General features: G+C 35.7%; 1 protein-coding gene across 12 annotated transcripts in view; it reads right to left on the bottom strand.

The window, feature by feature from the left end:
- Positions 1-14,601, bottom strand: part of RFX3 (regulatory factor X3) — a 310,622-nt gene that overhangs the window by 18,764 nt on the left and 277,257 nt on the right. For 11 of the 12 annotated variants that reach the window (XM_063696430.1, XM_055350632.2, XM_063696432.1 and 8 more), the window contains one exon: positions 10,944-11,097. In XM_063696430.1, the coding sequence (XP_063552500.1) occupies positions 10,944-11,097 (154 nt within the window). Of the gene's footprint in view, positions 1-10,417; positions 10,696-10,943; positions 11,098-14,601 lie in introns of those variants that run through there. The other variant, XM_063696434.1, reaches the window with a different exon arrangement.

Below are 14,601 nucleotides of genomic sequence, written 5' to 3'. Positions count from 1 at the left end.
CTCTCCACTTCACAAGTACTTACAAAACCTTTCATTCATTTCTACTATTTAAGATTTAATTCAAGTCTAGCTATGACTGTCTAGTTAGAACTAATTATGTTTATGCTTCTTCTCTAATGTTCCCATTTTCTTTTCTAATTGACTTGTTTTCCCACTCTATTTTGTTGTTTGTGTTTTTCAAAGCATTGAATTAGTTTGCCTTTGATTACCACTTTGGCTACATACCAAAGAATGCTGTTGGATTCTTTGTAATTCCATGAATCATTTGACTCAACATTCAAAAATTGTTTGCAGAGTATTCTTCCAGTAGCAGTACAGTATTATCAATGCCTTCATATGTCTTTTTTTATCTGTTTTATCAATTTCAACTTTAAGTTTATCTTTGTATGGTCCAAAAAATGATGATCTAATTATATACGTTATTACTTGGATTGTCAATGCAGAATTGGTATTTAAAAATCTAATCCAGAGTAGAAGGCAATCAAATACTTATCAGATATTTACATATTTATGGAAAGGGGAAGGAGATGGAACTAACAAAGATCAGGAACCTACTATGTGCCTGTCTGCCTGCCTATCTACTCTACTTACCTACCTAAATTAATCTTCACAAAAGCCCTATGAAAAAATGTCCTTATGCTTATTTTGTTGAGGAGAAAACTAAGACTCAAGCAAGGATATTATATATAACTTTCCCAGGGTGCAAAGATATTAAATGGGAAATATAGAATTTAAATACAGGAATGGAGAACAGCATGGGAGGAACAACATAAGAAGTGGAGCCAGCCTGACCTGGGTTTGAATCACAACTCTACCACTATCCCACGCCTGAGCCCATGAGGTCAAGGCTGCAGTGAGCTGTGATTGTGCCACTGCACTCCAGCTTGGGTGACAGAGCAAGATCCTGTCTCAAAAAAAAAAAAAAAAAATTGTGTGATCCCAGACAAGTTAAACTCTTTGAGCCTTAGACTTTCCAATATATGAACAGACAGTTCACAACGTGAGGACTGAATTTGTTCATGTTTGCAAAGGGACCTAGAACAGTGCTTCTACCATGTCACATTATCTTTAAAACTCAATTTTCAAATACTATTGATAAAACAGTAAAATTCCATTTAATAATAAGGTCATAAGATGGTGATTTTAAAATGAAATAAATGCCTCTAGCTAAGTGGGATTCCAGGAAGCACAGTCTAAGAATGGAAGGGTAAAGTGGGCTTTGACGTCAGGTTGACACTGTAAACTCAATCTAGGACTGGGGCCGGAAGTCGGTTTATGCACTGATCAAGCCATTTATGATTCAAGCCAGCAAATACCATGAGAAGGAATGGCCTGAGAATGGATGAAGTGCTTGTGTGTGCATGTGTTTGCTGGAATGGGGGTGATTACACAACTGGAAATAGCTGATGAACTTAGATGAGTTATCAGCATGTAAACCTTGGCCTAACCCGAGTGTTTCTCTCTGTTCTTCAAAGAAGTCAATGAAGAAATAGGTCCTTTAAAGCCCTTTTTAGAGAATCAGGAAGATTGTTCACATGCAGATTTGGAACTTCCTGACTCAATGCTTGTCTTTTCAGCATTCCATACTTAACTTGAACTTTGCAACATTCTGAATTTTACAAATAATATATAGCTCTGCAATTTCCTGTGATTTCAATTCTATTAACCTTACTTAATAAAAGTGATCAGTCTGAGGCAGGCGGATCACGTGAGGTCGGGAGTTTGACACCAGCCTGACCAACATGGAGAAACCCCGTCTCTACTAAAAATACAAATACAAAATTAGCTGGGCGTGGTTGCGCATGCCGATAATCCCAGCTACTCGGGAGGCTGAGGCAGGAGAATTGCTCGAACCCGGGAGGCGGAGGTTGTGTCATAGTGAGCCGAGATCACCATTGCACTCCAGCCTGGGCAACGAGAGCAAAACTCCATCTCAAAGAAAGAAAAAAAAAAAAACAGATAATAAAACTGATTCAAAAAAGGTAGGTAATGGCAGCTATTCTGGATGTTTTTGATGGTGAAAAGAAACATCTTGAAATTTCAATATAAGGAGTCCAGAGCATTATTATTTTCCTTAAATGTCTCCCAAACAAGAACCAAATAAATCAAAGCATTCTGCATTTAGCATTGATACATGGTATTACAACCGAGGAAAAGGTTGCTGACTTTAATTTCTAGTTTTATAATATTTGCAAGGATTATTAACATTCCATTTGGTAAAACCTTGTGTTCCTTGGTTACTTTTCTTTGTATGTGTATGTGTACTTTTCTATGTATCTTTAAATAGTTTTTATTGAAACCTGCTAAGAAGGCCAAGATCTCTGGCAGTTTGCTCCACACGTGGGCAAATCCTGCCCGTAGTTGCTGTTGGTCTTGCTGTTGTGGGCTAGACAGCTATCCTGGCAATGTGTGCTACTGGCCAATCTGTAAACAGGGCAGCATGATTCTAACTGTTCAGGCTTTTTTGCCTGCCTTGGGGACATAGCAACAGGTGTACCTAATTGTGTTTAAATGTCTAAGACACACTTACAAGTGAGTGTGCAAGCGGTGAAGTGTTCAGATTACAATATTGGCCTTAGTTGCCTTTGAAGAGAAAAGTAGTCTCAAAAACAGGAGCATTTATCACCACCATTAAGGCCAAAGCAAGAGGGGAAAAGACCCACACTATGGAGAACTCTGCTTTGTGTTTTCCATTGCCAGTCCCTTTCCTACAGTGTAAGGAGTCCACAGAGCCAGCTGGATGTGACTTCTTGGAGCCTGTGCTTCCCTCCCTTCTCCCATACCACCTCTTCTTATCCGAGACCCTAGAATTCCCTGCCCCGTGGCTCTGAGTTCCCTTCCAGGCCCTGGCAGGTCTCTTCTCCAACTCTACCATTCAGAGGCATGAAGAGACAGCCAAAAAGGGGCAGCTGTTTGCAAAGGGTAGACAAAACTTGAAGACTGGGCTGAGGTGTCCACAAATCTGAGCACAAAGCTGTTCATAATATAAGATGGGGAGTGATGAACCAGTCTAGGGCCAGAGGCTGGGGACACGGGCTGGCTATGTCTATGTCAATATTTTCTGGTATGGAACTCAGGGGAGACAGAATTTCAAATCCAAACTCAGCCTTCCAAGTTGTTATCAAGACATATTTGTCAAGGTACGTGGATAGAACAGATTTTATTTATAGTCTGATTCATAACTTTTAAAATATTTAGACACATGGTATCCTGGGCCCTGTAAATTGCAGGGTTGGGCCAGGCAGCATATCCTTTATGCAAGTAAAGCTATTGGGGAAATAGAACGAACCTTGCTCCTAATTTAACACTGGCTCCCCTTGAAAACACCTATATTATTTAATAGGAAAGCATAGCATTAATTTATTCTATCAGAGGACTATATCTTAATTTTGATTATACCACTTCTCTTTTCTGGAAATCATTAACTGGAGAGACAATCAGAGTGGCAGTGTAGAAACATGTTCCCTTTGTACTAAGAAAACCTTCACAACAAGCATCAATCAGGTTTGAAGTGCTTGTATTATCATCACATAAGGCCCACATTCTTGCAGAGAATCTCTAATTTTTATGACATTTTATGGTAGTATATTTTATATAAGGATGGTATAAAGAAAGAAAACAATTCCTGTGAGTTTAGGAATTTGCCTATCCCAAACAAGAGTTATTTATTTATCAGGGGGGCCAGCAACCACTATCTTCACCTGTGGTTGAGAGCAAAACCACCATAAAGACAGTCTCAAAGCCAAGAGCCACTTGGGCTAGGCACAGGATGACAGAGTGTGGCAAAGTGGCCAGTAGGTGGCACCGTCATGCTTACTCTATGCCAGGGAATCTTTTTCTCTGGTTGGGTCTGCCCAAATAGCTGCAGTGCTACCTGACAAACTCTTTACTAAACAAATAACTTAGCAGTGGACTTTGCTGAAGAGGACTGTATGCTGAGATTTCTTTCTTGATGTCTACAGTGACCATTTTAGTCCTTGAAATATTTTAAAAAGTCTTCAACTTCTATTTTGGTTTATTTCCCCACTTCTAAGCTCTTTAGGAAAATTGCTGTCGTAAGCACCTACAAAAGTCCAACTTCATAGTATTTCTCTGAAATAGTATTGACAGGCACTTTCTAAGGAGAAGGTACACTTTTTGGTCTAGGAGTTTTTTGTTTTTTGTTTTTGCCCAGAGTAAAGAAATCTAGTGTATCAATCATGAAATCCAAGAAGACGTCCTATCAATTGGTAGTCTGTCCTTTGTACTTCCTTCCTTGAGTATTTTTAGGGTACCTATTGTGTGATTATGTTTAGATCACAGTTATAAGCAAATTTTCTCCAGTCCCTGAGAGGATGAGAGGAGAGGTTATAGCCCAGAGCCAGCAGGGAAGAAAGCCACGCATAGGAAGCTAATGAGCAGGGATCCCAGAGAGAAAGAACCGTAGCCCTGGGCTGCTGAGTCAACAGATTCCTTTCTCAAATCCAAGAAGAGAAATGAACAGAATGACAAACCAGGAAAAAGGAAGAAAAAATGGGACACGGAGCCAATTCTCTGGAACTTTGGGGTCACTTGTATAATTTATTTTCAAGTTGTCAGAAATTGTGCTAATGTAGATGAGCAGATTTACAACTAAAACCAAGCTACGACTTCTTTAAAAAAATGTTTGATTTAGGTCTGGTCTCAGGATGGGTGTACAGGAGCTGTAGGGTGTAATTTGTTATTTTCCGGCAGATTTAGTTTTCCAAATGCAATTTGCTTAGACTAATATTCCATCTAGTTTTCATATTCTAAACATCTACTAACAAACAGTGCAAGGGGAAAAGATGGCAAGAGTATTAAGAGGCATCCTGTAAGGCAGAGGAAAAAAAAACTCTGAAACAAAATAATAAAAACTTTTAAGCTAGGCACCTGGCTTGTGATTGTCAGAGAGAAAATGTGTGTCTATGTGTTTGTGTGTTTGGGGGAGTTGCACATAATCCCTATTTTGAAACTATAATAATTTATATGGTGAAAAACTGAAAGATAGATTAAGCCCATCCCATTTGACTATTTGAAGTGAGGCAGTCCTACTTTCTAAAGTTAGTTCTACCACTTGCTAGTTTTGATTTGGGGCAACTTTCGATTTCTCTTTTCCTCACTGGTGAAATAGGGATACTAAGACATCTTTTGCAAGGTTTCAATCAATATTAAATAAGAATGTAAGACATCTAGCATAGGGATTGGCACAAGGCCTGCCCTCAATTAGAAAAATACTAATATAGTAAATAATAAGCTTTACTATAAATAACAATCAACAGTATAATTTTTGACAAGTATTCCTTACATTTTCTAAGCCACTACTGTTCCATGATTGTTTTTTTTTTTCCTGCAAACTATCTCGACTTGTGATAATATTCTTTCCTTTTAAAATACTGTTGTAACAAGTCTATTGTTCAACTGGCACATTTAAAGTGTATTCCCTAGTCACACTAGCACAATGCTTGCTAAAATTTGTTTTTCTTTGGTTTGATTTTACTTTAAGCACCAATATTTGTTTACTATGAATGTAATTCTACTTCCACCAAATGGAATTCTTTCACTGAGCACATGTTCAATTATTATTGCTCTTCTTCAGTTTCTAGGTTTTGAAGATTTTTTTCCTTCCAAAAAAATTAACTGAGTATATCAATTTTGATGAATCCAAGACATTTTTCTTTTGATGTTAAATTGTTACAGGTTAAATTTTTCTCTAAAAATATTACTGAAATATTATCTTTTCTATATTGATATTCGCAATTGAACACTTAAAGACTCTACTGGTTTCTCTTTATTTGAAAATGGCTAAAGAGGTGGCTTAGATATAATATTAAGTATAATTAAATTATGATTAAAAGAATTGATATATTTAATAGATTATTAAAAGGTTTGTAACAAAATCATTTTATGAAGCAATAAAAATTTCAAAGATTCAGTGAATATATTAATGGACCACGTATGTTTTAAAGAGATAAAGCAGAAAGATTCTAAACAGCCATAACATTTGAATAAAAGGACATTTTTCTGCTGAATTTGTCTGGTCAGAGTTGTATGGAAAGCTTTATGATTTTTAAAATTGTTTATTTAACAGGTATGTAAACAGATGCAACTCATTTATTTTATTTTATTCTTACTCTTAAAATTTCACCACTGCCAGGAAGCTTGTGGACAAATTTATAATATTTAAATGAAAATTTAAAAATTATATAAATTTTAGCAATAAATAAATAGTTTCCTTTTTATCATTTAGGCAAAAAAAAACCTCTAGAATTGCATATGCTTTAAATAATTTACTAGGCAGTATTAATGTAGTAGCATACTGACATTTACAGGAAAACTTTTTGGGACTGTGAAGCTGTTTCCAGTTTAGGGGAGTCCATTGTATAGCAGTCTTTATTTCAATAACACCAACAACATTTATAACATTGAAATGACAGTATTACAGTCAATTTAAAAGTAACAGTTTGTATGCTTGTATATATTTTGTTTATATGTAAAACGGGTTGTTCTTTCCTGCCTGCCTGCTCAAATAATGTAAGTAATGTTAATTTTAAAACTCAGTAAAACTGAGTTCACATTATTGAAAAGATACATTCATTGTTCTTAAGTCACTTTAAAAGGAAAGTCTTTTTGCTTGCTTATGAAACTATTTAACTGACACCTTTTCCAAAGCAAGCACCTATAAAGGCAAAACAAATGCCCAGCAAAGTTTGTGACTATTTTGCAGGTTTGCCCTTGAAATTGTTCCTACTCCAATCCTACTCCAATCTGTAGCAGGTCATAAGCATGGCAGATTAACAGCAAGGACTTTGGTGCCAGACTGCGTGGTTTCAGAACCTGATTTCACAATTTAGTGGTTGTGTGACCTTGGGCAAGTTACTTTTTGGTTCTGTGTCTCATTTCTTCTTCTTTATTTTTATTATTATTTTTTTTTTGAGATGGAGTCCCGCTTTGTCGCCCAGGCTGGAGTGCAGTGGCGTGACCTTGTCTCACTGCAACCTCCACCTCCTGGGTTCAAGCAATTCTCCTGGTCTCAGCCTCCCGAGTAGCTGGGATTACAGGCACATGCTACCACGCCCGGCTAATTTTTTTTGTATTTTTAGTAGAGACAGGGTTTCACCATATTGGTTAGGCTGGTCTCGAACTCCTGACCTCAGGTGATCCACCCGCCTTGTCCTCCCAAAGTGCTGGGATTACAGGCGTGAGCCACCAAGCCCGGCCTCTTATTTCATCATTTGTAAAACAGGTGTAATAATAGTATCCACTTATAGATCTGTGGTGAGTTATTAACATATATATATGGCACTTAGAACTGTACCTGGCACACAATTGCTATGTAGGTGTTAGCTTCACTTGAAATTTTGACTTTTTATCCTAATTCAATTTTCCCTCTTGTCTGTTGCATTTTGACAGTGTTTATTTGGTCTCCCTGGTGCTTGAACGTTAGGTTTCTCAGGAAAACTTCACCTTGGCTGTGCTCCCTCCCACCTCTGTCAGGGCCTGTGCACATTCCCCTGTGCCTGGGGTGTTTTTCACCCCTTACCTTCAGATTCTCTCTTCACAGAGTTAACATCTTTTGTCCTTTAGTTCTTACCTCAAACATCACTTCCTTGGGAAAGACTTCCCTGGTCCTCCCAGGCTAGATTTAGGGCCTCAAGCTTTAAGCATTCTTATATCCTTTTAATTTTCCTTCAAAGCACTTAACAAAGTTTGTAGCTATAGTTATGTGACTATGTAAATATGTATCCCCCACTTGAAATCTAAGCTCCTCGAAGGCTGGGTAAAAATCCATTTTGTTCATCATTATATTCCAATCATGATAGCTTTGGCATAGAGTATCTGCACAAGAAAAATGTGTTAATAAATGATAAATCAATTTCGGAGATCAGAAGTCTAGAGTAGAGTTCAACACAAGTCAACATGATTTGCCCAAGATTATACTAATAGCCATGACAGAGCTAGAAGTAGAATTCACTTCTGACTCAAAGTCCTTTATTGTTTCCAGGTATTACATCTTTGACTATACAAATCAAACAGAGAACTGTGCAATTAGTATTGTGGAGCTTCTAGAATGAGAAGTAAAAGTACATATCAGAAAGACTTGAACTATTTAAGGTATTCTGGAGTAACTGAGTCTCCCTGAGAAACTGATTTTTACAACATGAAGTAGGAGTTAGAATGGGCATGGGGAGATGGGCAGAGGCTTCCAGGTAGAAAGAACCATTTATGCAGTAGTCCAAGGATGAGAAAACCTTAGAAAATGAGAACAGAGAAAAGTCCACTGTGATTGCAACAGAAAGAGTAGGAAGTGGGAGGCTGACGTTGATCAGAGGGGCAGGGCCAGATCATGCAAGAGCTTATGTTAGTAACACAAGGGAAAGCCACTGAAGGGTTTCAAGTGGGGGATGACACAGTCAGCTTTGCATTTTCACAAGACGATACTGACTGCACTCTGAGGGATTTGAGAAACAGAACTCGGTAATTGGTTGCAGATGGGAGTCAAGATAGAAGGACATAAAAAAAGAATGCTCACGTGTCTGGTATAATCAACTGGGAGGATCGTGGCGCCATTTACTGAGAAAGAGCCATTAGTAGATACAGCAAGACTATTATCTTCATTAAGTATATAATATGCTCTCAATAAATAGTGACAATTGTTATTGTCTTTGTGGTTGCTATTATTACTCATTATTCCAAACCATTTGCTGTGACTGGGAGTTATGGTGATTGGTATGGATTTCAATGGATTTTGGCCTGATGTGTTACTCCCACTATGTACACAGGCACGTCTGGATTTGGTGATTGGAAAAGGAAGTCACCCAAGGGACCAAGAGAAGGTAGGCTTAGGATAATGTGAGAACATGAGAAAACAGACTTTTTATTTTTTGAATTTCCTTCTCCTTTTCCCCAAATCAAGAAATTTTAGATATGATAGTATGACCATGGCCAATAGATCTATGAGAGCAAACAGGTGTATGAGGCATCAGTGTTGTATGGGGAGATCAAACCTATAAAATTAGTCTGAATTTGCCTTTTGGGGTAAATAATGGATGAGCATAGGCAGGTCAAAGGGCTTTCCTATAAACTGAGTAAGCAAAGAAATCAAGAAGTATGATTAGATCTTTGACCATTTTTTTAATTTAGATTTTATGTATATATCTTTGCCTCATGTAAAATCTGTCATATTCATTTAGATCGTTCACATGTAGTAAAAAAAAAAAAAAGAATAACTATTAGAATGGAGTTGGCACTATAGATTATGTAGCCCATTTTAATTCTGGTGCCGCCTGTGCAAGCATACCAGGAGGTTGCTAAGCCTTCACACTGTGTGACTGGCTCACGTCCACTTCCCTTGTTCCCTAGAGATGCAAGGAAAGCAAAGGCCATGCATCAAGATTAGCCACATGGTGTTAATGAGAATCCCCACCATCATTATCCTATTTATCTTGTTAAAGAAGTCCTTGAGCATATGAGGTAGTGGCAAATGTGTTAAGTATACTAAAAGGCAAGGTCCATTCCTGAAGTCTTGAACCCTGAGTTAAGAAATTTTAGAGTACTGAGTCCACGTGCTACCTGGGCATTTTCCAACAAGGCATCTATAAAACAAGTAAAGAAAGAGGCAATGAGGGGAAGTCAAATATAAGAAAAGTCCAGATTGTTTTGGTCACATGAGGTCCTGCTTACAATGAAAAGCCACAGTGATTCCTGCTTAATCTCACACATATATTTGGCATCATTTAAGCTTTATCATCAACAGGGAACATCATACAAACACATTTAGATTGATATACAGCAAGGGGTTTTAAAGAAGTGGAAAAGATGAATATTTCAACTGATCTTCTAGGCAAGTTTGACATGCATTTTATTTATACTAGAATATTAGGGAGGTCCTTGAAGTATTTTAATGTATTTTATACCTTATTATATTAAACTAGGAAAAGCATTGAATAATATCTGTTTTCACTCTTTTTTATTTATATAAGCACATACACATAGCTTAAAAGTGAACATGTCTTTTTTACCGCCTTGGGTAATCTGTCACATTTAATAATCTGGTATAATTCAACAAGGTATAAACTACCCCCGCCTCCTGCATTCGATATAACAAAATAAGCCAGTGCTGAACCATTTGAGCATTTGCATCTATTCCTCATTATATTAACCAGCCCTTGTTTATATTCAGAGTTTAAGCTTTTTGATAAGCCATTTTGATTACTATTCAGAAATTCTGAAGAAGAGAATTTTCCCCCTTACATCATTAGTGGTTAGAAGCATGGGTTTGAAAATCAGACTGTGTTTGAAAAAAAATCTCTACCATTTTTTAGCTGAGTAATCATTTAACCTTTCTGTGCCTTAGCTTTCTGCATAAACCTCGGATGCTTATTGTAAAACAGAATAAAGTAGAACGTATCTCAAAGACTTGCATTAAGTGCTTTATTACATGTAAAAAACATAGAACTGTGCCTCGCACAAAGTAAGTGTCCAAAAAATGTTAGTTGTCATCATTACCATTTTTATCCTTCTAAAATAGAATCATTTACTTTGTTCTTGGAGACCGGGAAAGAGTCTACAAAATACATATTTAATCTTTTCCATTGTATTCCTAGCCCTTTGCTTTATCAGGAGCACCAATCTTTTTCCCACTCAAAATATTTTTCATATTCCAGTGGTTCTCAAGTTTTTCTTTTACATAGGTACCTGTATAATATAGAGAGACATTCCATGAACTTTCACATGATATAATCCACAATTTTAGAATCTTTTGATTAAGCACATAAGAACAGAGGAATTTAAGGAACTCTTGCAATAACTCCACAGTCCCTCCTGGCTCTGAGGCTGACTTGGTTAGGAACCATGGTTTTAATCAATAATGTATTTAGACTGAAGTGTAATTCTGGCTTATTTTTAATAACCCAGTGGGTCACAGCTCTTTCAGCCTCTCTTACCTCGCCCATGACTGCTATAGGAGTCTCTCCTGTTGCCTGAGCAACACGATGTTCTACTAAGTAAAACATATATTCGTCGTAGAGTAGACGGATCAGGTGGAAGGAGCCAAAGCTAGCAGCACTGCGTAAGGTTAAGTCCCGAATAACCATTGAGCTGTTCCAAGAGAAAAGACATATATGCAGCTAATATTAGTGACAAGAATTAGCATTCTACCTATTTTTCCTCTTAAAAAAAAGTCAAGCTGGGAGTCCATATGGTTGGTATAGTATAAAACCTGCCATGAAAGCATTTCATTATTGAACGCAGTTGCAACTCATTTAAATAGAATGATAAAGAGGTAATCCTCACCGAGACTTGATCCTTATTAAAGATAGACAGTCTTAATGGAAAAAGTCATTCTACTATCATAGGTAAGTCTGCTGCTTCTACCAAACTCACAAATAAATCAGAATTGAACAAAAAATATTTCTGAAAGATTGACCACTCATTACTAAGAAAAAGCAACCCTAAGAAAAAGCAACTTGAGTAAAAATCTTATTGATGAAGGTTGGCAGTCTGTCCCCTCTCAGTGATAATGATCTCTGGGGTAGGCCTTAGAAAAAATATGTATTTCTGCCAGACAAAGCTTACAAAATATAATAAGCAATGTTCCCAGATGTGGCAATACAGAATATAGGCAAGTACATACAGGGATTCCAGCAAGTTTTCTTGGAAGGCAAACGTATTAAGTGTTTCCAGTTTCTTAATGATTTCCACTTAAATTAAGGCACATTTACATTAGAAATAAGCACAATAAAATCAATTAAGAAATGGGTTATTTTTGAAAATGCAAACATTTAAAGTATATAATATGAAAATATAAGCAATATTTATAAAATACTAATAATAAACTCTATTATATTTAAAATGGAAATGAGTCCAAAATAAAATCTTGGCTTCAACATGCCAATCATTAAGCTTGTTCATGCACTTCAAATCTTAAAATAGTCATAATTTAGAATCAGAGTGATGTGTGTGTGTGAGTGTGTGTATGTGTGTGTTTCTTATCACTTTCATTTACTGAACTTTTTCTAAAGATTTTTGACATATGAACACTAAAACAACCATTGTATTCTCAGGAGAAAGAGGTAAAAACTCACCTATGCCTCGTTTTACAGTAAAGAATTATAAGACATCAGGCAAATGGAAAAACAAAAGACTGTACTTTTGTTTTCTGTTTCATTTTTCAACCTTGTTTAAATAGAGGCTACTAATACATCAAATTGTATGCATTCAACTTGACAAGTGACAGATCATCATTGTCCATCTGAAACACAGAAGCCTTGAATTCTGATTCTGTCTCTTCATTGACTGTTGATCTCAAAAACATCATTTCCCCGAGATGTTTTTCCTCTTGCATGAAAACAAAACATTGCCTTTAGTCTTATCTAACTTACATGCTTATTTCAAGGATAAAATTAGTTAAAGGATGTGAAATCAACTTATGAATGACTAGAACGCTATTCATATATAAGTGATTGTGATTATAATACACAGAATAGGAGAAGCTGACTTTCTCATTCTCATTTATTTATGGTGGCAAGAATAGCAATTATTATATGATGATGGCAGAGGACTTCTCAATTCTGTGGATCTATTTACTAAAATAATAATAATAAGAATAAGCATGGGTTTGAAGTTACACAGACCCAGGTTACCACTATGTGATTTCAATTGTGATCATATAATTTTTTGTAAGGTTCAAAGTTTAGCCTAAGAGTCAAATGACATAATGTATGTGAAATCTTAAGAAAACTACCAATGTAACTATACTGTTACCTACATTAGTGTTAATAATATATTCATTATCATAAATAGTAGGTCTAGTGAATGATATCTTAGAGTTGACTACTTTAATGAATTCCTTAAGTTTACAGCTCTATAAATAATTATTAAAAATAAATGAATACTTTCATTTGCATGCCAACATATATGACAAAATTCTATATATAACTCTATCCACGTCTTTCCTAAAATTCAGTGACATATCACCAATTTGTAAAAATAATTTATAAGATTACAATATAAGAGTTATATGAAAATAAATATTTCTATTCCTATGGTAAAAAAATTTTAAAGCAGTGAATCACTTACTAAAAAAGCAAAAACAACACAAAAATAAAAAGAAAATGTTATATAACGTTTTTACCCATACTAACAAAGACTTGAAATAAATGATTTTTAAAGTAAAGCATGAACAGAATATTTGCTCCTAATTGCATTTATCTTGCTGAAGAAAGATAGCAAGTATTTAAAATTTTCAAATTTTAAAAATTTAAAGTATAAGACAAATGCCTAACAAACATACAAAAACATGACTAATTTTATTTGGAATTAAAGAAATGAAAATTAAAGTAAGATACCCTATATAATCTATAAAGCTGTCAGAGGTTAAAAGACCCAATGTTATAGCTGGTTTGGAAAAACTCTCCTTTACTGTCTCTATGAATATAAATTCGTAAAACTTTTGTAGAGGGAAATTTGGCAGTATTTGTCAAAATTTAAAATGTCAAAACCTTTGACCCAGCAATCTAATTCTAGAAATTTACACAACTGACCAAAGATAGTCACAACTGCAGCACAATATTTGTACTAATGAGAAACTAGGAAAAGAAAGTAAATATCATTAAAAAGATAATCTAGTAGGATGCTGATTAAACAAGTTATGGCTCATCTAGATATAAAATTTTATGCAATCATTTAAAAAATGAAGTAGACATAAGTAGTAACATAGAAAGATGTTTATAATATAATCGTTAAGTTGAAGCAAGATACATGAGCTCATTTACGTAAAAACACTCCATACATCAAAAAATTCCTACCCCCAAGTGAACTGGAATATCTAATACTTTATTAGCATTGAGATCACACACTTCATTAAACTAGTATTAGTTACTTTAAATGTTTATATCCTTTTACTTGAACTTATCCAAAGATATATGTACAATCGTATACGAAGATAATCATAACAGCATTTTTAAAAACTCTATCAAAACACCAAAACCCATCTTAATGTTCAAGAATAAGGGAATGTTTAAATAATGTATGAGGCATAAACATAATGAAATAGTATGAGGACATTAAACATTATGTTTCTGAAGATATTTAATGGCAAGAAATGCTTAAGATATAATTGCAAATAAAAAATGTTAAGAGAAAAATATAGTTAAACAGTCTATGGTAAACAACTGGATCCCAATTTTATTTAACCCAGAAAGAAACATTTAACCAGTGGTAATTTCTGGGTAGAAGTTTTTGTATTTCCTAGATTACCTTTTTAAAAAATTAATTAATTTTTTTTTTTAGAGACAGGGGTCTTGCTGTATTGTCCAGGCTGGGGTGCGGTGATGCCATTATAGTTCACTGCAGCATTGAACTCCTGGGTTCCAGTGATCTTACACTCCTCACCTCCCATAGGCACTTGCTACCATGCTCAGCTAATTATTTTATTTTGTTAGAGATGGGGTCTCACTATGTTGCCCAGGCTGGTCTCGAACTCCTGGACTCAACTGATCCTCCTGCCTCAGCCTCCCCCAAATAGCTGGGATTACAGGTGCAAGCCACCATGCCTGGCCTGTATTTACCACATTTTCTAATGTGAGCATATATTAACTGCAT

The sequence above is a fragment of the Gorilla gorilla genome, chromosome 13, assembly GCF_029281585.2.
Source record: "Gorilla gorilla gorilla isolate KB3781 chromosome 13, NHGRI_mGorGor1-v2.1_pri, whole genome shotgun sequence".
Taxonomy (NCBI): domain Eukaryota; kingdom Metazoa; phylum Chordata; class Mammalia; order Primates; family Hominidae; genus Gorilla; species Gorilla gorilla.
The sequence above is the reverse complement of the archived record's forward strand: the minus strand, read 5'-3'. Positions and strand labels throughout refer to the sequence as shown.